At 44.1% G+C, this 26,131-nt stretch overlaps 1 protein-coding gene across 1 annotated transcript in view; it reads left to right on the forward strand.

Moving 5' to 3' along the window:
- The first annotated feature begins 3,919 nt into the window (after positions 1 to 3,919).
- SPRYD7 (SPRY domain containing 7) overlaps positions 3,920 to 26,131 on the forward strand; it is a 51,469-nt gene continuing 29,257 nt past the window's right edge. The window contains exon 1 of the mRNA XM_077484283.1: positions 3,920 to 4,070. Within this exon, the coding sequence (XP_077340409.1) occupies positions 3,968 to 4,070 (103 nt within the window). The 5' untranslated portion in view covers positions 3,920 to 3,967. The remainder of the gene's footprint in view (positions 4,071 to 26,131) is intronic.

A 26,131-nucleotide genomic window follows, 5' to 3' on the forward strand; every position in this document is an offset into this window, starting at 1 on the left:
ATAAAAAAGGTAAACAGAGTAAACGTAGTCAAAACACAGCCAGAGTTAAGGAACTGGACTGGATAGTTAGACAAGCCAAAACATCAGCGAGCCAGAGGAATGTCAGCCAAGCAAGTCTTTAACAGGAACACAGGAGCGCTTCTCTAGAGATGTGACCAAGGCGAAGGCAGAGATCATCTGGACTGAACGGTTTAAATAGGCAGGACTGACGAGCAGTATATCATCAACAGGTGAGTCGCTGTGGAGAGACAGGAGCTGGTAATTAGCCGACAGCTTTGAGAAGGAAGGCTGAGCCCAGCCCTGACAGAGAGCAAAAAAATCCCAAGAAATTCTTTAAGTATGTAAACAGTAAGAAAAAGGGAGGACAGACCATATTGGCCCCGTAAAGAATGAGAGAGGACATTTGGTTACAAAGGATGGAGGGATGGTGAAGGCATTGAATTTATTCTTCTCCTCGGTCTTCAGTCTTCACGAGGGAATCGGGGGGCTTCAGTAACCAACCTTCAGTAACCAAAACTGTAGTGTTTATCCTCGTGACACATCACAGGAAGCACCTCCATGATTAAAAGTGGACAGAATTAAAATTAGACTTGGGAAACTTAACATTAATAAATCACCGGGACCAGATGACTTGCACCCGAGGGTACTTGGGGAACTCAGGCAAGTAATTGCCAGACCATTGTTTTTAATTTTTAATGACAGTCTACTGACTGGAATGATACCAGCGGACTGGAGAAAAGACAATATTTAAAAAGGGACCAAAATACATCCCTGGGAATTACAGACCAGTTAGCCTAACATCAATAGTATGCAAGCTCTTGGAGGGGATGATAAGGGACTATATACAATAATTTAGTAACGAGAACGGTATCATTAGCAACAATCAGCATGGATTCATGAAGAATCGTTCTTGCCAAACCAATCTATTAACCTTCTATGAGGAGGTGAGCTGCCATCTAGATAAAGGAAGGCCTGTAGAGGTGGTGTATCTGGATTTTACAAAAGCATTTGACACAGTTCCCCATAAACGTTTACTGTACAAAATAAGGTCCGTTGGCATGGACCATAGAGTGAGTACATGGATTGAAAACTGGCTACAAGGGCGAGTTCAGAGGGTGGTGATAAATGAGTACCCAGAATGGTCCAATCCTATTTAATTTGTTCATATACGACCTGGAGGATGGGTAAACAGTTCAATCTCTGTATTTGCGGACGATACTAAGCTAAGCAGGGCAATAACTTCTCCGCAGGATGTGGAAACCTTGCAAAAAGATCTGAACAAATTAATGGGGTGTAGAAAAATGTAAAATAATGCATTTGGGTGGCAATGCTGTCCAGTTCTGGGCACCGGTCCTCAGGAAGGATGTACTGGAAATGGAGCAAGTACAAAGAAGGGCAACAAAGCTACTAAAGGGTTTGGAGGACATTGGTTATGAGGAAAGGTTGCAAGGACTGAACTTATTCTCTCTGTAGAAGAGACGTTTGAGAGGGGATATGATTTCAATATACAAATAAAATACTAATGACCCCAGAATAGGGATAAACCTTTTTTGCGGAAAGGAGTTTAACAAAACACATGGTCACTCATTAAAATTTGAAGAAAAGAAGCTTAACCTTAAATTACTTAGAGGGTTCTTTACTGTAAGAGCCGCAAGGATGTGGAATTCCCTTCCACGGGTGGTGGTCTCAGCAGGAGGCATCGATGGTTTCAAAAAACTATTAGATAAGCACCTGAACGACTGCAACATATAGGGATATACAATGTAATGCTGACATATAATCACACACATAGGACTTGATGGACTTGTGTCTTTTTTTCAACCTCACCTACCATGTAACTATGTAAGTTAGATGTCAGCAAGCAGAAATCTTTTTACACCCACTGAAGTCTTGCATTTTACACTTATTTTTACCAGTAAACTGAGCTTGTATAGTATATAAGCTCAGTTTACTGATAAAAAATGCAAGACTTTGTGGGTGTAAAAAGATGTCCGCATGCCGACTTCTAACTGTAGCCTTACTGCAGACAAGTGTACCAAGATGGTAGTGCCTGAACGCCACTTCCCTTTCCACATTAGACGGGTTGCTGATTCTGATGGAACACCTGAGTAACTGGTAAGTCAGAGAAAAATTAATAAAAACATATTAGTACTGTGTGTCACCGGCCTAATCAATCAATAGATTGTATAGCACCCAAACACCCGTGATGTCCCACCACCTTCTGAATTGTGCACTCACCAGAATACGGTATAATAAGGGCCTGATCAGAACATGGGTTTTGCAATCATTTGTATTGGTTACTCCAAAGATGCCTCAGCAGGTCCAGCAGTATGTATTCTTCACCTATATACTCATGCAAGATAAACAGCCATCATTGAACAATATTCCAAAAAAGATCATTTATTTCTCTTAAAACATGACCAGATATACACTCACGTGATACTGTGTTGTCAGCATCACTCCACTAGCCTCAACGCGCTTTGCATGAATTATACGTCATCAGGAAGCGTTGAGGCTAGTGGAGCAATGCTGACATCACATCCAGCCCCTCACCCGCACTCAAAATGAGGCTTGGAACGCATACCAGCTTCCAAGCACCGAGCGCCTTATACAAATTGTAAATCAGATTGCTGGATAGACTTAGTGCCAGTCTAATAACACTCTATCATATGAGTGTACATCTGTTCATGTTTTAAGCTAAATGATCTTTTTGGGAATATTGCGCAATGATGGCTCCTGCATATCAGATGTTTATATTTCGATTCATGACAGTCGCAAAATTATAGCAATGAAGGAGCAACGGAAATAATTTTACTGTTAGGGGTCCCCAGTCCCCACAACTTGGGAAATTTTATCAAGGGGTCACGGCACTAGGAAGATTGAGAACCAATGCCAGACAAAGCCATAAATGAATGGGCCGCAAACCCACACAAGTGTGAACCTAGGATAACAACCACATACCTCCCAACTGTCCCTTATTTTGAGGGACAGTCCCTGATTTGGAGCAATGTCCCTCTGTCCCTCTTTCCCCCTCATTTTGGTTTAAACCATATAGTCATACCTCCCAACTTTTTGAGATGGGAATGAGGGACACCTATCAGCAAAAGTATGCAGGCATAGGACACACCCCTTGCCACTCCCCCTTAAAGGAGAATTGTACAAAAAAACAAGATTGGTTAAACCCACAAGTGCTTTTTTTTACCACTACTATTCCTTTATATTGGCTTTTGGAATTTACAAATGCAACAATTTAGAAATCAGATGAAAGGTTTAGCGATGGAAAACCCTTTTTGATAGATAAAAAGTGCATTTTATATACATCTATATAGATCAGACCAAAATGAGGAACAAATGAGGGGGAATGAGGGACAGAGGGACATTGCTCCAAATCAAGGACAGTCCCTCGAAATCAGGGACAGTTGGGAGCCATGTATAGTTGTATATAAAATGCATTTTTTATCTTTCAAAAAGTGTTTTCCAGTGCTAAACCTTTCATTCAATGTCTAAATTGCTGAATTTGTACATTTTAAAACCCAATATAAAGGAATTGTAGTGGTAAAAAAAGCACTTGTGGATTTAATTAACCTTTTTTTGGGTTAATTCTCCTTTAAGGGGACGTGCCCTATGCCTACATATATTTGCAAGCAGGTGTCCCTCATTCCCATCTCAAAATATTGGGAGGTATGCAGCAATGACTAAAATGTCCAGTGTACACGATGAGGCCCTTTGGTGACAACAGGGAGTTGTGCCCTCACACATTCATATCTACACCGCTCTATGGTGTGACTGTGGACAAGCCCAATGGAAATGAATAGAGCCAGCTATACTGCTGTTCGGGCTGCCGTGCTCCTCCCGTCCATAAGGGGTCGCTGTTGGCACTGTCTGTATCAGCGGCGGCGCTCTGTGTTGCGTAGTCGGTGGTAAGGTGTATCCCGGACGGCTCAGCACTCGCTTGTGTTCAGTCGCTATGTCGTGTGTGCTGTGCTGCTTCAGGTGGTGCGGGGATGGCGGCTCCGGGCACATTCCGCTCAAGGAGATGCCGGCTGTACAGCTGGATACACAACACATGGGTGAGACTGGGGAGGGGGCAGGGTGGGAGCTTCCTTCTCTATGGACTCTCCGTGTCATCTCTTACATAGTACTGTCTCTATGGATCCCTACACTATGTAGGTGTGTGTCTGTGGCTCCTCTCTCACTGATTTAACCCTTTCACTGCCAGAGCTGGGGTTGTGATTTTGCACATGCTTTAACCACTTGCCACCAAAGCCAAGTCTATCATTCCTCCTCTACATGTAAAAAAAAAAAATTTCTGCTAGGAAATTACTCAGAACTCCCAAACATATAATTATTTTTAAGCAGAGACCCTAGAGAATAAAATGGCGGTTGTTGCAATATTTTTTTCATGTCGCATGGTATTTGCGTAGCAATTTTTGTTTGGGGGCGGGGGAATACACTTTAAAGTGCAGTTACCCCCCCCCCCCCCCCCCCAAAATGGAACTTCTGCTGTCCGATTTTCCCCCTTCCAGTGTCACATTTGGTACCTTTTTTCTTTTTTTTTGTTTGGTTGGGGGGGGGGGGGGCAGATACCTGTCTAAAGCGGGTATTTTCTCCCACTTTCAGTATCCACGGCGATCTACGCCATGTCCGGCCCCACCCCTCCATCTTCTGGGAGACAAACAGGTCCCAGAAGACAGCAGGGACCAGTCAGAACGTGCCGTGTGATGCGCATTAGGGAACCAGGCTGTGAAGCCGCAAGATTTCACTTCCTGATTTCCTTACTGGAGATGCCGGTGCCTCCACCCGAGAACCGAGGGACGGTTTGGGTGAGGACATTGTGGGCACACTGGACAGGTAAGTGTCCCTATTTTAAAAGCAGCTGCAGTATTTGACTTTTGGATCTCTACTTTAACCCCTTCTGGACCGCCCCATGCAGATCTCTTATGGCAGGGAAGCCCTCCTGTGCGAAATCATGTACTTGTATGTGATTTCGTGCATGGGGTCTGGGGCGCGCGGTACCAGTAATCTGCTCCCGCTGTGATTGGACACAGCCGAAGCCTATCGGACTGATCACTGTATTGGTGTTCCCCAAAAAGTGTCCAATTTGTCCATCACCATCACGCTAAAAATCACTGATCGCCGCCATTACCAGTAAATAAAAGTTTTATATATATATATCTCACATGTGTGGCTTAAACGCTGTTTACATATGCTAGCATGAACTATGTACGCATTTGCTTCTGCGTGCAAACACAAGGGGGATGGGGAGCTTAAAATATATATATTTTTTTATATCACTTAGAATAGAAACATCCCTTGTAATAGAAATATGACATGACAGGTCCTCTTTATAGAGAGATCTGGGGTCTCTAAATCCCCACTTCTCTCATCTATGCTGGAAAGCCTGAGGTAAAAAAAAAACAATCGATCTCAGGCTTTCAAGCAAAAAAATAAAAATGGCAGGGTTTACATCTGCCGGAGACAGAAGTGATGTCATGACGTGGCTTTTGGCTTCCGAGGGTCATAGAGACCGGGGACCAGCTCTATGGTAAACCGCTCATGTCAGCGTGTTCATTCTCTGGCTCTCCAATCGCACGGGAGAGACTGAAGAAGTTCCGGCAAGCTGGCATTTACAATGTAGGGAATCGCCCGCCAAAGAAAAAGATATCTGGATGATGCCTGTAGTTGTGGGCATCATTCCGAAATCACCACTCAAATTCCAAACCCCAAAATATGATATTTCTGAAAGCAGAGTACCTGGTGAATAAAATGGTGGCAGTTAAATTGCCTAATTTGTAAAATAGAAAAGATGAGGCTGAGCCGAGTAAATAGACCAAACATTTCAAGCCTTAAAGTGCAAGTGCACCCCACTAAAATCGCTACATCTATGGACATCCACGACCTTACCCTGTAAAGAAGAAATCGGTATACATTTTTTGAAGCTGATCTCCAGCAGCGGAAGGCGGCTGTGAAATGAATGGGGAGTGACATCGCCTATAGACTTACTATGGGGTTTCCTTTGTCGGCTGCCTCCTCTGCACACTCCTCCAGAGAGAAGCCAATGCTGACACCTTTAAAGTTGCGTGTGCCCGTTAAACGTGACAGAGTTCGGTATTCTATTTTTTGCATAGAGAATGCTTTAAAAGTCCCCACAAGTCATACGTTTGGAGTTATGCAGGAGCTCTGGCTCTAGAAATATTCCTCTCACCTCAGCATGTGCGGTGATATGTAATGCCTATCACAATCAACGTTTTCATGTGTAGCTGCCCCTGACTTTTACAATGTATGGACCTGACAGTCAAAGGGTTTAGGGCTAGATGTTCATAAACGCACTCACCGATCAGCCATAACTTTATGACCAATGCCGGGTAAAGTGAATAACGCTCATTATCTAATTGCAATGGAATCTGAAAATCCGTGGGATGTTTTGGGCAGCAAGATGCATGTTGTCTATGAAGTTGATGTGTTGAAAGCAGAAAAGAAAGGACATAGCAGTTTGTTGTGTGTTGTGCTGTGTACCTGCAGACCGGTCAAGGTGCCCATACTGACCCATGTTCACATCCAGGAGCACCTACAATCGGCAGGTAAGCATCAGAACCTAACCACAGAGCAATGAAAGATGGCAGCCTGGTCTGATAAATCTCCTCTTGTTCTTTTTCATAATGTGGATGGTAGGGGTGCAGCGGATATGCACCGATCCGTGATCCGAACGGGTCACCCCGCTCGGATCGGCACATGCCTCAATCTGCGGAGCGCTCCGCGTTCTCGGCCTTAGGAAAAGCTGCAGCTTCGGCCTATTTCTGGAGCGGCGGCCATCTTGGTGCACCTATTGGTGTTTACAATGTGATCACTTGTAAACACTGTTCCTCTCTCCCCTCTGTGTACAGATTTGTACAGTGGAGGGGAGAAATCAGATGGCAGCAGCGCTGTGGGCTGCATCTGTAGTGCCCACAGCGCTGCTCTGTGACAATTGCTGTCACAGCCATCCCTCAGTAGCCTTCCAGTACTCTGCCATACCTTGCATACCCATCCATGCTCAGCCAATATTACATTGGGGGAGATGACGTGGATATTTCAGTGGGGGAGATGTCATGGATATTTCAGTGGGGGAGATTGTGGATATTACAATAGGGACTATATGGTGGTGGAATTTTCACAGGTTTTTGCAAATTCAATTATTATTTGCTGATCCGAAAAATGATCCGATCCGTGACTCTGATCCGATGCGTACGTTTTTTTGATCCGTTGCACCCTTAGTGGATGGTGATGTGTGTGCTTCGCTTACCTGAGGAGGAGATGGCACCAGGATGCAGTATGGAAAGAAGGCAAGCCGTGGGAGGCAGTGTGATGATTAGTGGTCGACCGATATAGCGGCCGGCCGATATATCGGCCGATATTTGCCGTTTTTTTAAATAATCGGCTGATAAAAAGCCGATTTAGAACTACAGCGGGACTTTGAAATGACTTCTGTATAGAAGTCAGTGTAAGTTGCCCGAGTCCTTAGAGCCGGTTCACACAGCGGGTGATGCGAGGCGACACGACTCGCCTCGTCTCGCTCTCGCAAGTCGCCCCCGTTCTGTACAATGGAACCGTTCTGAGAGGAGCGACTCGAGTCGCTCCGACTCAGAAAAAAGGTTCCTGTACTACTTTTGGGCGACCTCGGGGCGACTTGCATTGACTTCTATACAGAAGTCATTTGCAAGTCGCCGCTGAGGCCGCGGCAGGTCGCGGCGAGGCAAGTCGGAGTCGCCTCGCCTGCTGTGTGAACCAGCCCTTATAGAAACACTTTCCTCCTCTCTGGGCAGGCTGCCAAGAAAAGAACAGAAAGATACAATGTTTACACTTCAATGAATGAAATCATCTCAGTGTGTAGAAGTTCAGTTTAACCATTTAAAGACTAAATCTTTTCTGACACTTGTTGCTTACAAGTAAAAATCCTGTATTTTCTGCCAGAAAATCACTTAGACCCCCCCCCCAAAAATTATATATATTTTTTTAGCAGAGATCCTAGGGAATAAAATAGCGGTTGTTGCAATATTTTATGTCACACGGCATTTGCACAGAGGTCTTTCAAATGCATTTTTTGGGGAAAAGAATACACTATTTAAAAAATTTTTTTTTTTTTATCTAAATCATACATACAAGTAAACTGATTGGAGGTTTGTTTTGTTTAATAAATGTTTAAATGTAAGAAATTTTCTGTATCACTTATGAAGACTGCTTTCACACTGGAGCGGGCAGGCGTTGATGGTAAAACGCAAGTTTTAGACGCTTTTTACTATCATTTTAGCGGTGCTATTTGGCTGCTAGTGGGGCACATATAACCCAGCTAGCGGCCAAGGAAGAGGTTAAAGGCGCCCATGAAGCACTGCTGCCAAATCGCATTGCATGCGCTTCGGCAGTGGTGCCCATTCATATCAATGGGCAGGAGTGGTGGAGGAGCGGTATACACCACTCCAAACGTGCTGCTTGCAGGACTTTTTTTTTTTAAAGATCCTGCCAGCGCATCGCCTCCGTGTGAAAGCACTCCGTCTTTCACACAGACTGCAGGGGAGCCATTTTGCAGGCACTTTACAGGTGCTATTTTTAGCCCAAAAGCGCTTGAAAAATGCCCCAGTGGGAAAGGTGTGTTAGATCAAGGGGGATTAAAAAAAAAAAAAAGAATAAATAAAAAAAGGAAAAAAATAAATGAAATAAAATCGGCCTAACATATCGGCCCAAATAAATCGGCATCATATATCGGCTATCGGCCGCCATGATTTCTAAATATCGGCATCGGCCAGAGAAAAACCCATATCGGTCGACCTCTAGTGATGATTTTGGTAATGCACGGCTGGAAAACCTTGGGTCCTGTCATTCACGTGGATGTTAGTACACATACTACCTACCTAAACATTGCTTCTCACCAAATACACTCCTTCATGCAAACTGTATTTCCTGATGGTAGTGGCATCTTTTAGAAGGATCATAAGCCCAGGCACACTGCAAAAATGGTTCAAGAATGGCTTGAGCATGAGTTTTAAGTGTTGATTTGACCTCCAAACTCTCCAGATCTCAATCCAATCAAGCATCTATGGGATGTCCTGGAAAAACAAGTCCAATCCATGGAGGCCAAACTTCACATCCTACAGGACTTAAAGGATCTGCTACAGACAGCTGGGTGGCAGATACAGCATACCTTCAGAGGTCTAGTGATATCCGTACCTCAAATTATGGTGGGTGGTCATAATGTTGTGGCAGATCAGTGTATATATGAGGACGTCGCACCATCTGGGAGAAAGTTTCTTCTTACGGCCCTTTCACGCCGATTTACCTTGCAGGAAAAAAATCTTTCCCTTCAAATCCTATGGGACCTTTCACACTACTGCGCTGTGGGTGTGGTGAGTTTTCAGAAGTCATACATATGCTGCATCTTTGGTGTGGTTTTGAAAACCGCACCCAAAAAAAAGAAGCTTCCTATTGAAATAGAAATTGTGTTAAAAACGCACCCGCGACTTGCGTTTTTGAGTCACATGTACATTTTTCCCAGGTGCATGCGGCCCAAAAAACGCTGCAAAATCTTGTTTTTACTGCAATTTTGCTACAGAGCAGTAGTAAAAGGGACCTCATCCTAAAGCCCTGGTGTTCCACCTGTGGTTCTTTTCTGCATGACCCCTGGGACCCCAGCATGCACTAGTCTCTGTTTTGGTGATTTAGCAAATCAGAGAAGGAAGAATTGTTTTTTTTGGACTTGACTTCTACTATACCTTGTTTGACCCCCCCCCCCCCCCCATATTTTACATTTTATAACTTATCTTGCTGAGAAAAATATCAAATGTGTTACAAGGCATTTGTTAAAGTGGTTATAAACCATTACAAAAAAGCCAAAAAACCCTGCAAGACAAATGGCGGCCGACATCTCTCCCGGGGGTTACTTCCGGGTATTGCGGCTCTGACATCACTCCCGCACGTGCATGTGGGAGCCGTCAGTAACTGCACAGTCTAATGCATGCCGTTGCTTCAGTTTGCGTAACTGTGCATGTGCCAATGACATCGCCACATGCAAATACAGGGATATCTCCTAAACCGTGCAGGTTTAGGAGATATCCATTATAGCTACAGGTAAGCCTTATTATAGGCTTACCTGTAGCAAAAAGTGCTTGTAAAGACTTTACAACCACTTTAATGTAGGGAGTATTTGAAAGAATTGATTTCTAAATGGGCTGTAATCACAGTAGTCTCATGTAACAGGTTGCCCATCTCCTGTTGCATGTGCCTCCTCTTGCTCTCTCTCGCTGTCTTCCAATGTGTCTGCCATGCAGATTTTTCCTCACTTGTCCTGTTGATAGTGGCTTCACCAGTCCGGAAGTGTGGGGAATCTGTGACAATGGTGGGGCTTCTAGCCTTAAAAGAAAACATTTTTATTTCTGTCTGTGTTGCTGTTGGAGAGTTCCTCCCACTCCTTGTCAAGTAAAATGTGGATTGGAAGTAATGACAGGTCTCTCTAACGGAGCCCCAAATAGCAGTAAAAACCTGACAGGGGTTCTCATTTATTCCCTACTCTATCCAAGACTGTGAAAAACATTTTTTTTTCCTTAACCTATGCTTGCCAATAATTATCATATCACAGATTATGATTGCACCACCGGAAATGCCATAATACAGGTTGCAGCCATTGAATGATCTGATTAAATGTTCTTTAGGAAATGTAAAGCTGCTCACATTAGTCTGGTTGTAAAATATCTATACACTCTATTTTACGTTTACCAGCAACTGTGTGGTGTCGGGGGGCTTTCATAAACCATCCATTCAGTGGATGTAAAGTTGGGCAGTGCTTTGCATTATATATGGTAGTTGGTCAGTCTAAAGCGCCTCATACACATTAAAATTTGACTGTACAACCTGCTTTTAGATGTAGTAAGTTATGCCGTGTGATCCACAATTTGTTTGTGTGCCGCTCAGGCTCGATCACTATGGGGGGTAGTGTGGGTGATTCCGCATCCAATGCAGGAGTGCCAGCAAGGGACGTAGCTCATATAGTCACTAGAACAGGGGTCTCAAACTGGTGGCCCTCCAGCTGTTGCAAAACTAAAAGTCCCATCATGCCTTTGGGAGTCATGCTCTTAACTCTCAGCCTTTCAATGCCTCATGGAACTTGTAGTTTTGCAACAGCTGGAGGGCCGCCAGTTTGAGACTCCGGCATCAGGGGTCTTTCCTCTCTTCCTTCTAGTGCAGGACGTCCATGCTGTCCTGTGATGGTTATGGGAGAGATGACCTCAGCTTGGACTCCCACCAGGCCACGCCCCCAACGTGTTTTAGGCCTCATGCACACGAGACGCAGTTAAACGCGTGTCCAGATGCAGTTGGACACTTTTTTCAACTGCCCCTGAACTCATTCAACGTTATCCTATGTGTCCATGCACACAGTCTCGTTTTTTGCCGTTTTTATGCAGTTGCGTTTAACCTCGTTTTTCCAGAAGCAAAAAAATGGGTTCAGACGCAAAACGCGGCACCCGTGTTTAGCCGCGTTTGCGTTTATATGCGTTTTTAAAGGAACTATTCCTTTATTGCCAGGAACCTCAAATTCGGTATGCAGACACTGTGTATCTAGCACTACAACATATCCAAATTTGGGGTTCCTATCACCAAGTAACCCCGAGATAGGGGGCCCCAAAATCGGGTCACAAAATGTCATTCTCTGATGCAGAAAAGTGCATGACATTTTGTGACCCGACTTTGGGGGCCCATATCTTGGGGCCAATTATTGCCAGGAACCCCAAATTTGGTATGCAGACACAGTGTATCTAGCACTACAACATATCCAAATTTGGCTGTCACCAAGTGACCCCGAGATAGGGGGCCCCAAAGTCGGGTCGCAAAATGTCATGCACTTTTCTGAATCAGAGATGCATGGCCTCAAAGTCAACTGTGACCATCTGCGGCAATGCAATTTGGTCATTAGGGTTGAGTGTTATGGTAAGTGGTTATCCGTTAGGGTTATTGTTTAGCGGTTAGGGTTAGCTGTTAGGGGTTAGGGTTAGCTGTTAGGGGTTAGGGTTAGCTGTTAGGGGTTAGGGTTAGCTGTTAGGGGTTAGGGTTAGCTGTTAGGGGTTAGGGTTAGCTGTTAGGGGTTAGCTGTTAGGGGTTAGCTGTTAGGGGTTAGCTGTTAGGGGTTAGCTGTTAGGGGTTAGGGTTAGCTGTTAGGGGTTAGGGTTAGCTGTTAGGGGTTAGCTGTTAGCTGTTAGGGGTTAGCTGTTAGGGGTTAGCTGTTAGCTGTTAGCTGTTAGCTGTTAGCTGTTAGCTGTTAGCTGTTAGCTGTTAGCTGTTAGCTGTTAGCTGTTAGCTGTTAGCTGTTAGCTGTTAGCTGTTAGCTGTTAGCTGTTAGCTGTTAGCTGTTAGCTGTTAGCTGTTAGCTGTTAGCTGTTAGCTGTTAGCTGTTAGCTGTTAGCTGTTAGCTGTTAGGGGTTGGGGTTAGTGTTAGGATTCTGGATATTTTAATAAGGCATTAAAAAATATTATACTACCATATACAGCAGCAAAGAATTAAAATATATTAATCCGTACATATTTCACAATAAAAATATATTAAAAAATTGGCCAAATAAATTTAAGACAATTATAAAAAATCGAATTAACGTAGATTTGCTTTTAAATAAAACAATTTGAAACTAGAAAAAATGAATAAAAACCTATATTAACCACTTTCAGACCGGACCATTTTGCTGGTAAATGACCAGAGGTCTTTTTACACTTTGGCACTGCGCTGCTTTAACTGGTAATTGCGCGGTCATGCAATGTTGTACCCAAACAAAATTTGCGTCCTTTTCTTCCCACAAATAGAGCTTTCTTTTGATGGTATTTGATTGCCTCTGCGATTTTTATTTTTTGCGATATAAACGTAAAAAAGACCGCAAATTTTGAAAAAAAATGATATTTTCTACTTTTTGTTATTAGAAAAATCCAATAAACTCAATTTTAGTCATACATTTAGGCCAAAATGTATTCAGCCACATGTCTTTGGTAAAAAAAAGTCAATAACTGTATATTTATTGGTTTGCGCAAAAGTTGTCACATCTACAAACTAAGGTACGTTTTCTGGAATTTACGCAGCTTTTAGTTTACGACTGCCTATCTCATTTCTTGAGGTGCTAAAATGGCAGGGCAGTACAAAACCCCCCCAAATGACCCCATTTTGGAAAGTAGACCCCCTAAGGAAATTGATAAGAGGCATGTTGAGCCCATTGAATATTTTATTTTTTTGCCTCAAGCGATTGAATAATGACAAAAAAAAAATTTTTTTTTTTTTTACACAAAGTTGTCACTAAATGATATATTGCTCACACATGCTATGGGCGTATGTGAAATGACACCCCAAAATAAATTCTGCTGCTTCTCCTGAGTATGGGGATACCACATATGTGGGACTTTTTGGGAGCCTAGCCGCGTACGGGGCCCCTAAAACCAAGCACCGCCTTCAGGCTTTCTAAGGGCGTAAATTTTTGAGTTCACTTCTCACTACCTATTACAGTTTTGAAGGCCATAAAATGCCAAGATGGCACAAAACCCCCACAAATGACCCCATTTTAGAAAGTAGACACCCCAAGCTATTTGCTGAGAGGCATGTTGAGTTCATGGAATATTTTATATTTTGCCACAAGTTGCGGGAAAATTACAAACTTTTTTTTTTTTTTTTTTTTTTTTTTTAACAAAGTTGTCACTAAATGATATATTGCTCATGCATGCCATGGGCATATGTGAAATGACACCCCAAAATAAATTCTGCTGCTTCTCCTGAGTACGGGGATACCACATATGTGGGACTTTTTGGGAGCCTAGCCGCGTACGGGGCCCCGAAAACCAAGCACCGCCTTCAGGCTTTCTAAGGGCGTTACAGTTTTGAAGGCCATAAAATGCCAAGATGGCACAAACCCCCCCCAAATGACCCCATTTTGGAAAGACACCCCTAAATTTAGGGGTACACTAGTGAGACTAGGTAATAAATGGCGGGTGCCCTGAAACTATAAAAAAATAACTAACCAACCAGCGTCACCTGTAACAGTTATATGGTGATCACTGGTGAAAGGGTTAACTAGGGGGCAATTAGGGGGCTTTATGCGGTAGTATATGGGGGTCCCTGGCGCTATAAAAAGCTGCAGCGAACCTAAATACCTACCTGCCTAACTAGCGTCACCTGTGACACTAATACAGCGATCAGAAAAACGATCGCTTATTAGGCTGGGTTCACACTGGAGCGATGCGGGAACGCCACGAATGCGCGGCGGGTTCCCGCATCGCATGCCTCCCGGCGGCAGTTCACACTGCCCTATGCGAACTGCTGGGAGTGTCAGTGAAATGTTACTGACACCCCCAGATCAGTTCGCATATCGCAGTGCGATCTGCAAACTCGGATCGCATGGTGTGAACACCCATGCGATCCGATTCTGCTGCGGGCCAAAAAAAGGGTCCCGTGCGAATTTGCGGCGGGTGCGGCGAATGGCTGAACTCGAATCGCACAGAGATCGGATGTGATTTGCACTGCAGTGCGGTGCGAATCACATCCGTTCTCATAAACCGCTGCAATGTGAACCCAGCCTTAGTGACACTGGCGACGGGGGGTGATCACGGGGTTAAACCTTTATTGGGGGGGTTAGGGGGGTACCTTAGAACTAAAGGGGGCTAACCCTAACTGCCCTAACAGTTATTAGTCACAAATGACACCCGCCGGGTGATCAGGGGGTTAAACCTTTATTAGGTAATAAATGGCGGGTGCCCTGAAACTATAAAAAAATAACTAACCAACCAGCGTCACCTGTAACAGTTATATGGTGATCACTGGTGAAAGGGTTAACTAGGGGGCAATCAGGGGGCTTTATGCGGTAGTATATGGGGGTCCCTGGCGCTATAAAAAGCTGCGGCGAACCTAAATACCTACCTGCCTAACTAGCGTCACCTGTGACACTAATACGGCGATCAGAAAAATGATCGCTTATTAGGCTGGGTTCACACTGGAGCGATGCGGAAACGCCGCGAATCCGCGGCGGGTTCCCGCATCGCATGCCTCCCGGCGGCAGTTCACACTGCCCTATGCGAACTGCTGGGAGTGTCAGTGAAATGTTACTGACACCCCCAGATCAGTTCGCATATCGCAGTGCGATCTGCAAACTCGGATCGCATGGTGTGAACACCCATGCGATCCGATTCTGCTGCGGGCCAAAAAAAGGGTCCCGTGCGAATTTCCGGCGGGTGCGGCGAATGGCTGAACTCGAATCGCACAGAGATCGGATGTGATTTGCACTGCAGTGCGGTGCGAATCACATTCGTTCTCATAAACCGCTGCAATGTGAACCCAGCCTTAGTGACACTGGCGACGGGGGGTGATCACGGGGTTAAACCTTTATTGGGGGGGTTAGGGGGGTACATTAGAACTAAAGGGGGCTAACTCTAACTGCCCTAACAGTTATTACAGTCACAAATGACACCAATGCAAAAAAAAAAAAAAAAAAAAAATGACATTGGTGTCACTGTGACTGGGGGGCAGGGGTAATTGGGGGGGTGATCGGGGGGTAAAGGGGGGGTGTGAGTGTGCCTGGCATGTTCTACTGTGTGTGTTGAGTGTTGGTGCAACTTACTGATCCGCTCTCCTCCGTGTCGGAACGAAAAATACCGACACGGAGGAGAGAATACATCACTTCCTCTCCTGTGTTTACATTACAGGAGAGGAAGTGATGTCACCGGGGATTTCTATTCGTCGGGAGCGATCGCGAGGGGGTGGCCATGAATGAATGGCCGTCCCCTCGTCCGGGATCGCTCCCGAACGAATACCGACCGCCGCAGGCACCGGGCGGGGGCCCGATCGGGCCCCCGACCCGCGGGAGGCAAGGGACGTACATGTATGTCCTTATGCCTGCCCGTGCCATTGTACCGACGTACATCGGCGTGCGGCGGTCGGCAACTGGTTAACCTCCCTGGCGGTATGATTCAGTCCGGTTTTAGGTGCTGAAAGCGGTACAATTATTTTGCATGGAAATTTGGCGTTTTATTTTGTAGTCCTGTAATTCTTAGGAATAACTCTCTTAAATCTCTTCAAACCAGAGTCTAGTAGACATCCCGGGTATGATAAAGTTTATAATATAATAAAGAATAATAAAAATGATTCAATAATGTAATCAAATCCTAAAACACTGAAAAAGGGACATGTTTTGGTTGCTATGGACAATTTCCAAGTTCCAGGCAGAAAAAACAGTATTTATAGTGTAAAAGTGCATGCAGGGCACTGCACAGACCACTAGGGACAAAGGGGGTGTGTAATTTTTAATACAGCACGGTAATCTGTAAGATTATAGTGCTGTGTGTGTTTTGTGTCTTTTTACTTTTTTGAATTTTCCGCCGTAACGCCGCAGGGAACGGAGCTCGGCGGCATTCGGCACTGTGAATCGAGCGCAGGACAGCTCGATCACACAGCGCGGGGGACATCGCTGGATCCAGGAGACAAGGTAAGTAACTTCTTCCTGTGTCCTCCCCTGCATCCAGCGATGCGATCCCGAGTCTGGCTCGGGGTTACCGCTCCTATCAGTAAATTCCTAACCTGAGCCAGACTCGGGATTACCGCTAGGGGGGTTAAGATTAAAAAAGTAATTAACTATTTTAATATTGTTTTATATTAGAAATAATGAAAACGTGTTAATTACCACAAGAAAATGTTAGATATTTAAAAAAATTGGATAATTTGCTATAAATGGACATCACTTTTTTAAATATAAAGGACAGAGAAAAAAATTCATCAGTACATCCATAGATAAATATATTTTCGTTACCAACAGACGTTCCTCTGGTGACACACTGTTTCTCATATTGGTGTCCACGAATGTCAGACCAGGCCGTACTTTTTCTAAGAGCAGATCAAATGTGACAATGGACCTCCGGCTAAAATTAAAAAACTTGTCGGGGTAGGTACGCAGCTGCACATGTTTGTGAAATATCCAACGGACATTCTCTGTCCCATCAACGGATGGGTCCAATATCGACGAGTTCTGACTCTGGACCTCTCACGAAATTTGCGACGACGTTGCTGTCTCATCAAGAGCAACATCAGGAGCATTTCCTGACATATATTCAATATGGGATCCATTTCAAAATATATACCACAGAAAGAGAGGCAAATGCAAGTGTACAACTGCTCTCTATGCTGCTGCTGCTCACTCTGATCAAAATAGCAGAAATAGTTTAACAAAAAAAACATGCTTTGAGAGCTTGGGGAGGGTCTATATGATGTTATCTTTATAAACGCAAACGCGGCAAAGCGCACGTTTCAGCTTTTTTTTTTGAGCAGAGTTTTCACCTGCGTCTCGTGTGCATGAGGCCTTACTCTGCCCCTCAGAGCTTAGTCATTGGGATGTTATTCAGTGTAAGGGCCTACTTGGCTAAAGGGTTATTGGATAGTTTAGGTACTTCCTATATTATATAGTTTTGGTATATCTAAGATTGTATGGGCAGATTGTAACCTGTATTGTGAACATAAGAGATATTTTACTTTAAGATTGTAGTAAGTGTGGCTGACTTTACATCTGGTTTGTGTTGTTGGGACATTTTGGGCAGTGAATCTCAAATATTGTGTCCCCTAAAGCTGGCAATACATGGCTTGAATTTTGGCCAATTGCTGCTGAATTTGCCAAGATTCCAGTTGTGGGTAGCTCTTCTGGTACCACCTGACTCAACAAACTTCAATCAAAAAAATTATTGAACTGGGTGGAATATTATCAGCTGAGCAGTGACTGCAGCTAATCCGATGCAGTCACTGATTGGGTATTCTGACAGCCACAGGCGCTGCAGCTGTCTGAATACAATAGCTGGCAGTGGAGATTCTTATTAGAATCTATTAGATGTCCCTTGTTCAGGCTGGACAAGAAAATCTGGTTATACTAAAGATGGCCACAGATGATTAAAGCAAGGGCGACTGTGTGGCTGTGTTGATGTGATCCATGTGTGGCTGTCCCTGTTCAACAGAAGTCACTCTTCAGAGAGACTTCTGTTAAATGGGATTATTTGAAATCTTTTGTCGATCGGCGGCTACATTTGCTGATCATTGTATTCTGACACTGGAGAGTTGGGCTGTCAGAAGACGTCTTTCCTTTTTTCTGCTGACTGAAGAGAGAAAAAAATAAAATCTTTTATGGCCAGCGTAACGTAAAGTTTTGGGTCACTGTCAATGCTGTATGGAATGTATTTGGCATCGACTATATACAGTATACAGACTTCTGTCCTGTTCCTTGGAAAAAATCAAGTCTGGCTGAGCAGCACTTATCCTTTCACTGGAAGCCGTGTATTTTTGCACATGACTACAAGGATTCCTCAGGTTGAGATGTCGTCCACCTCAGCCAATCAGAGGAATCCTTCATTCATAAAAATACAAAGCTTCCTGCGATTGGCTGAGCAGCACTCAGCCTGACTTGATTTATTTCCAGCTGCATAATGCAAGTCCCGGTACTGCTACCAGATCACAATTCTGTATATAGCTGATATGCCACAAACAGTTTATACAGCGTCGATAGCAGCTACATTTCTTGGTGAAGGCTTTTTTTTTTTTTTTTTTTTTTTTTTTTTTTTTTTGGACTAGCTTGGTCCAGACAAACTATTTGCGTTATGGTTTCATTCATACATGTGGCTAAGGGGCAGTAAAAGAAGGTGGTTGCTGTGTCAGCAGTGAAAGTTAAGCAGCATGTCCCTTTCAGCAGGCATCTGAATGTGACTAATGCAGTTCTATAGGGCCGCACCACAATTACCCTGCAATCATGTGCAATGCTTGTGATGTGAGATTTATGGGATTAAACCGGGCGGTGAGGAGGTGACTTATTGCCGCCTCCACCACATGTCGGATGCTCTGAAAACTGATCCACCACAGATTGCTCTTCAGAGGGCTCATGTGAACGGGTCCTAACACAATACCTGGAGTTGGGTGTTAAAACTGAACTCCAAGTAAAGCTTCTATTGCCTAGTTACATTGGTCCAGTATAATACGCGCCACACACGTGGCACTGCTGTGTAAGACCCCTTTTGCACTGGAGCGCTTTTTAGCGTTACAGCGCTAAAACTAGTGCCTGCAAAGCACCCTGAAAGAGCCACTCCTGTGTCTCCAGTGTGAAAGCTTGAATGCTTTCACGCTGAAGCGGTGCACTTGCAGGACATTAAAAAAACTCCTGCAAGCAGCATCTTTGGAGTGGTGTATACACCGCTCCTGGCCACCGGCCAGCCGACAAAGCGATACTGCAGCAGCACTTTGCGGTGGTTTTAACCCTTTCTCGGGCCACTGGGTGGGGGTAAAAGCTCCCCACTAGTGGCCAAATAGTACTGTGAAATTGACGTTAAAGCGCCACTAAAAATAGCGTCACTTTACTGCCGATGCACCCACCGCCCCAGTGTGAAAGGGGCCTAAGTGCTAATACTACAATGATTGTTACTGTGTTCTGGGTTTTCCAAATGCAAAGCGTTTTTTTTGTTTTTTTTTTTTTTAAATTGATTGAGGTGGAGATCATGACATCACTGGCCCTCCTCTCCACCATGTTTGATCAGAGAACATCTTGCATTTATTGAGGGAAAATAGGTTGCTCTGTGAGTGGCCGCAGTGCTGAGGAGTGCCCCCACCCCTCCCCCACCACACTGTAGTGCCTACTACTCTTTCTCTGCTTTGACAATGGTCCCACAGGTATGGCATCTGTGTACTTTGGTTCTACAATGTAACTTCAGTGCCAACCCATGCCTGGAATTCAGCTTCAAGCTGTTTAATATTTTAAAATACATCCTGGTCTCTTGCTGCTTATCACAGCCCTTCTTTTTTTTTTTTTTAAATATACAATTAAAGTGGTTGTAAAGGCAGAAGGTTTTTTTCTTTATCTGAATGCATTCAGATAGGAGGGCTGCTGCGCATAAAAAAAAAATTATAATACTTACCTGAGCCCATCTTGATCCAGCAATGTTGCAGGGGTGTCTTGGCTGGCCAGGACTCCCCTCCTCATTGGCTGAGACAGCAGCGTCATTGGCTCTGGCTGCTGTCAAAGTCACTCGGCCAATTAGGAAAGAAGGGGGGGAGCAGGCCGCAGCTCCATGGCTGAATGGATGCAGGGAGCCGTGACTCGGGTCGGGTACCTTATAGCAAGCTGCTTGCTGTGGGGGCACTCGTGGAAGGGAGGGGCTAGGAGAGGCAGAGGGGACCCAAGAAGAGGAGGATCCGAGCTGCTCTGTGCACAACCACTGCGCAGAGCAGGTAAGTATAACATGTTTTTTGTTTTTTTGTGTTGGAACAAGATCTGGTTGTGTGTGGATGCCTGAGCTCAGCCTAGTGCACATTTGTGATCTCCTAAAATGCATTAGCCATCTGTTTTGTGTGCATTTACATTGAATTGTGTAGAGGGATAAAATCAAAGAATGTTAAATGTGTCTATACATTAGTCGTTATCTACAATCTTTCTTAGGCCCCGTTCACACCTATGCGAATTAGATGCTGCTAACACCGCATCCAATTCGCAGGACGTTTCAAAATACATTCATTTTAACGAGGCTGGTTCACATATCTGCGGTGCATTCGCACTCCGCATTGCACAAAAAATGTGCGTTTTCTAGGTAGTGCAAATTCAGGCCCATTACCTTCTATGGGCACGCATCTGATTCGCAGATGTGTTCCCTTGTGAACAGGATAAAATACTGAAGCAATCCTGAGCTGATGCTGATTAAAAACTGCCATGAAATGCTGAACAACTGAATTTTCCCTTCGCAGGGAAGTCTGAGCTTCAATTTGCACCACACGTGTCTGAACCCAGCCTTAAAGTAGATCTAAAACTACCTTTATTTTTTTCCATTTTGGATAGAGTAGGGATGAGTGTTACAACCCCAGCCAGTTTTTTTTATTTTGACAGTGACAGAAGATCTTTCTAAAGGGAACACAGACAGCAATAAAAACCGGACAAGTCCCTCTCCTCCCCACGCTATCTGAACCTTAAAAACAAGTTTTGCCTTTAGTTATACTTTAACTGATTGCCACCTCATCCCTGTACATTATTAATGATTCATGGGAAACAGGATGCTGTTGTATTGATCTCGCCTGGTTACCTGACGTCTTAGTTGTATTGTCCAAAAAAAGATCATATTACTTGTCAACAAATGTTTAAAACAAATCAAATATTTAAAACCAATTCCTTAACTGAAGTGCATCTAAAGCCAACATTAAGTTTTAGATGGAGTGCTGAACCGCTGTCAGGTTTGTATTGCTGTTTGTGTCTCTGCTAGGGGGAAATGTACTGTTTTGGTGACCGTTGTTACCAGGTCTGAAAATGAAGAAACAGCCAAGATTTTTAGTGGGAATAGAGGGGGAAATCATCCAATGGGGACATTTGTTCTAAAGAAAACAGAGCACTTCCCTTTTTTTTTTTTTTTTTGGAGAGATTTTCTTGTATTTCCTGTTTTAGCTACAGGAAGGGAAGGCAATACTCCAAAATGGGATACAGATGATAAATAAACCTGGCCATTCCTACTCCACTGGTTTGGGCCTGGCCAGCAGTGCCTTGTGCTTAATTTTTTTTTGTAGATTATTATGCACAAACCAGACAAGTAAATTACCAGTTTATGCAGAGTACTGGGTATTTGGTATGAGTGTCATAGAGCCAATATTAGAAAGATCATCGAAACCAGTAAGAAAGGCACATTAAAGCAGGGTTCCACACTAAAGTGGAACTTCCGCTCATCGGAACCCTCCCCCCCCCCTCCGGTGTCACAATTGGCACCTTTCAGGGGGGTGGGGGGTGCAGATACCTGTCAAAGACAGGTATTTACACCCATTTCCGGGCATAGACTACCACAGGAGTCTATGCCTCTTCCTGTCCTGCTGTCTACTGGGACACACACGGGTCCCAGAGACAGCGTGGACAATTCCTATTGCGCTGCGCGACTCGCGCATGCGCAGTAGGGAACCGGGAAGTGAAGCCGCAACGCTTCACTTCCTGAGTCCCTCACCTAGAATGGTGGCCGCAGCAGCCGAAAGCCAATCGATCGATCGGCCTTGGCTGCCGACATCGCTGGATCCTGGGACAGGTGAGTATCCATTTATTAAAAGTCAGCAGCTGCAGTATTTGTAACTGCTGGCTTTTAACTTTTTTTCACAGTGAAATCCCTCTTTAAGACAAGATCAATATATTGTCAAAGGTGCTTATAAAGTTTTAAACTTGCCTACTCTGTGCAATCATTTTGAACAGAGCAGCCCTAATTCTCCCCTTGGGTCCCTTGCCAGCGCTCTTGGCTCCTCCTCTTCTCTGTGTGCCACTGTAGGAAGCCAATTCCTATTTTGGCACACATTCAGACATGCCTGCGGGCTTGCTCCCGTGCTGTGCTACCTGGACAGAGCAACTTGGCCCCGCCCCCAGCTCCTTCATCACAGGATTTGATTGATATCAGTGGGAGCCATTATTAATCTGCTCTGTGAGGAGGAAGTAAGCCGCTGCTCTCGGGCACAGCTCTGAATCTGGCTCTGTATAAGAGGGGCTGTCAGGCAATCTGCGCGCAGAATGTTTTTACCTTTAAAGAGGAGCTCCAGGCAAACACTGTAGCTGCTGACTTTTAATATTTGTACACTTACCTGTCCAGGAATCCAGCAGTGCCACCCAGTTCACCCGAGCTGATTTTTCAATCCGGTCTGCCGCTGCCATCTCCAGTCTCACAGGCAGTTCCCTACTATGCATGCACTGCGTTCTCTAATTGGGCTGGCTCTGGGGGAGCTGTGAACCCCCACTCCCCCCACCAAAGAAGGTGCCAAATGTGGTGGCGCTCCGTTTTAATGCAGAGAATGCAGTTAAGGTGTTAAAAAAACATTTTCTTGTTCCCTACTACTGGTATTAGAGCTGCACAATCGTCAAGAATCGTTATGGCGATCTTGACTAAAGTGTTCACTATTCTATCTATGCAAGGAATTCTCTCTGCTCTTCTGAAGCCACAGCAGTCAAAAGAAAGGAAGAAAAAAACTGGGCAGTCTGCCAAGAATGCAACATTCTTTATCAGTTATACTTCAGTATAAACATTGTAACAGTTTGTCAATGGAATAGACTTTGTGTGTAAGTGAAAAAAGTTTAACCACTTAAACACTAAACCTTTTTCTGACATTTGTTGGTTTCAAGTAAAAAAAAAAAAGAATAATAAAAAAACAAACCAGTAGTTGGCCCCTTTTTTTTTTTTGTATAATGTGAAAGATTTTATGTTGCAAGAATCATGAGAAAATCGTGATCTTCTTGTTACTCTAAGCTAAAAAATTGTGGTTCTCATTTTGGACAGAATCGCGCAGCTCTAACCGGTGTGTTTATTGAAAGAGGAGTCCGCCCCCCCTTGCGGGGGGAAGGAGGAGGGGCCGAACTTCTGGTTCTGAGGCGAGCTTAGCTGGAAGTGGGAGCGGGTACCTGTCAAAACCAGGTACCCACTCCCCACCTCCACCCAAAGATGCCAAATGTGGCAGGCGGCATACAAGGAGCTTCCCCTTTTGGGTGGAGCTCCACTTTTAATTATCAGTTTGACATTTCATTCATTCCTATACAGTGGTGACAACTTTATTTCTGGGTTAGGGGCCACTTAATAATCACACTGGGGCAGATGTTGCTGTCATGAACAGGAGATAGACATGCCAGTTTCTATACCACATGTATACCTGGTCAAGGCAGATTTTTACCACCAGTCACAAGGGGCGGGTGGCGCCTTCAGTGTTGCAACATTGGAACGTTTATGAAAGCTATGCTCTGCATTTCAAATATGGCTGAATATGTAACTGGAGTAGGAGTATTTGGTTGCTGGAGAGGATCATGGGGTGTGTGAGGGGACAGTATATTGCACCAGTACAGTGAAGGGATATAATGGAGGAGCTATAGCAACTTGATAGAAATGCAATAAGCCAGGGAAGGCAATTCCAGCATGGCAGTTGATGAATGCTAAGGAGTGCAATCAGCCTGACATTTTAGTCTAACTTCAGTATATACTTTAGAGAGGGGCATGTACGTCCAAAAAATTTTTTTTTCCCTTTTTTAATATGGGGGCGACACAGTGATGTAGTGGTTAGCACTCTTGCCTAGCAGTAAGAAGGGTCACTGGTTCGAATCCCAACCACGACACTACCTGCCTGGAGTTTGCATGTTCTCCCTGTGCCTGCGTGGTTTTCCTCTGGGTACTCCGGTTTCCTCCCACACTCCAAAGACATGCAGGTAGGTTAATTGGCTTCTGTCCAAAATTGGCCCTAGTATATGAATGGGGATCCTGGATTGTGGGCTCCTTGAGGGCAGGGACCGATGTGAGTGTGCAATGTACGGAGATTGAGTGTCTACAATTGTCCCTCTCAGGATTAACTGCTGTCTTTATTCAACCTTGCTAACTATGTAACTATATATGATAGTTTCATGTTCAGGAATTATGCTGGTAAATGCTGATGTGAAGAAGTATTGGTGTTGGTATAGCCGCATATTGCCATTCACTTGTATGGCAGGCTGTGCACAGCACCAGGTGCAGGAGAGTTCCGGGAAATTTACACTAGGCATATAAAATGGCTATAAATGTCTGCTTGTGTAAGTCTTTAATCATCTATGCATGCTGTATTAGTCACTAATGTGATGTAGTAATTACTAACCTGCAATTAAAGGGAACCATTTTATTTTTTATGCCTTTTCCAAATTTTTGTGAGGACCTTTAAACACTGGAAAGGCACATTCTGTACAAGTGTTCAGCACCACACGTGAAGGCGCTGCCCGTGCAAGACACGTGGGTGCCATTAATTGTTTCTGGTATGCTAAATTCTTCTTGCAAACTCGCTGCGATTGCAGCCACCATAACAGATGGAACAGCAGTTTGGTGCTGTATGAGCTGAAAAAGTAGTGCTTGCGCTACCTTTTCCGCAGTTCCGTGCATTTGGCAGCCCGTTGAAATGACTAGGCAGGCAAAACCAGATTGCAAAGGAACGCGTGCTTTCCAGAGTGAACTGGCCATGAGGGGTTCTATACGCTGCAGCTTGAAATTGAATTGTAAACCCAGCTATGGACATTATTGGACAGAATGGGGTAGGATCCAAACCTATTGGGTTTCCTTGACTGTTTGTGGAACTCGTAATATAGGTTCCTTTTCTTGGTGACAGCCTTGAGCGTTGTTGCTGGTGTGGTAAAATAGGATAAAAACAATACAAACCTGACCATAGTTCTTAACTTGGGATTGGTTCCCCACTCAAAGGAACTAAAAAATTGGATTCCTGACTTTCCTAAATCTTTGTCTTGGTGGACCAAGCCTGGTAGTTTATACAAGTTATCAATTGTAGATGATAGTGTCGCGCAGTATGAGACAAGAAAGAAACGAGGAAGTAGAGGGGGAAAAAAGGGGGGGGGGAGGGGAAAGCAAACAGAGGGGTTAGATATTGAAACTATAAATAAAAGGTAGTGGAAAAGAACTATATATGGATAAGGACTTGATATAAAAAAGAATCACCTTTTAACTTGTATGTTCCGTAATGAGCTATATAAATAAATGTATAATAGCAATCATGGGCTAGTATCTGGACAATAGAAATCCATATACGTACACTCTAGTAGCAGTTAAAACAAATGTGCATAAATGTAATACAGCGTGCCAAGTGAGTGTGCAAAATATAAAACAACTCTAAATATATCAAATACATCGAATAAAAAAAATAAAAAAATAAAGTAAAACATGGACTACTATTTCATAAGGTGCATTTCATTGTGCAAATACAGCAAATAGACCAGTGCATAGTTTTGTGTAAACGTAGCAAGTGGCAATAAAAATAAAGTGCTAATGTTGCAAATTAATTAGTCCTGGAATTTAAAATAAGCGTGCAAAATTCTGCAAAATAAAAGTTCAACTTTGTTTCAAACTCAGGTGTTGGTGTTATCATGCAAACACATCAGTGCAGTGATTTTCTTTCCTCCGTCCAATAAGTGAGTGGATGTGCCCTTACCTCACGGCTGTGAGGTTACAGCCTTATTAGAGTGTAGGTGTGTATATCCTATCACTCCAGTATCTTAAGATGGGTATACCTCACAAGATATAAAGATGGTAATCCATAGTGTAGTAGTTCAGATGCAAAGCGAGTTTTATTAAAATATAACGACAGGGTACTCACATTATGGAGCACTGA

The sequence above is a fragment of the Lithobates pipiens genome, unplaced genomic scaffold (assembly GCF_037356315.1).
Source record: "Lithobates pipiens isolate NorthernLeopardFrog02 unplaced genomic scaffold, aLitPip1_a1.2 Scaffold_16, whole genome shotgun sequence".
In the NCBI taxonomy this organism is placed as follows: Eukaryota; Metazoa; Chordata; class Amphibia; order Anura; family Ranidae; genus Lithobates; species Lithobates pipiens.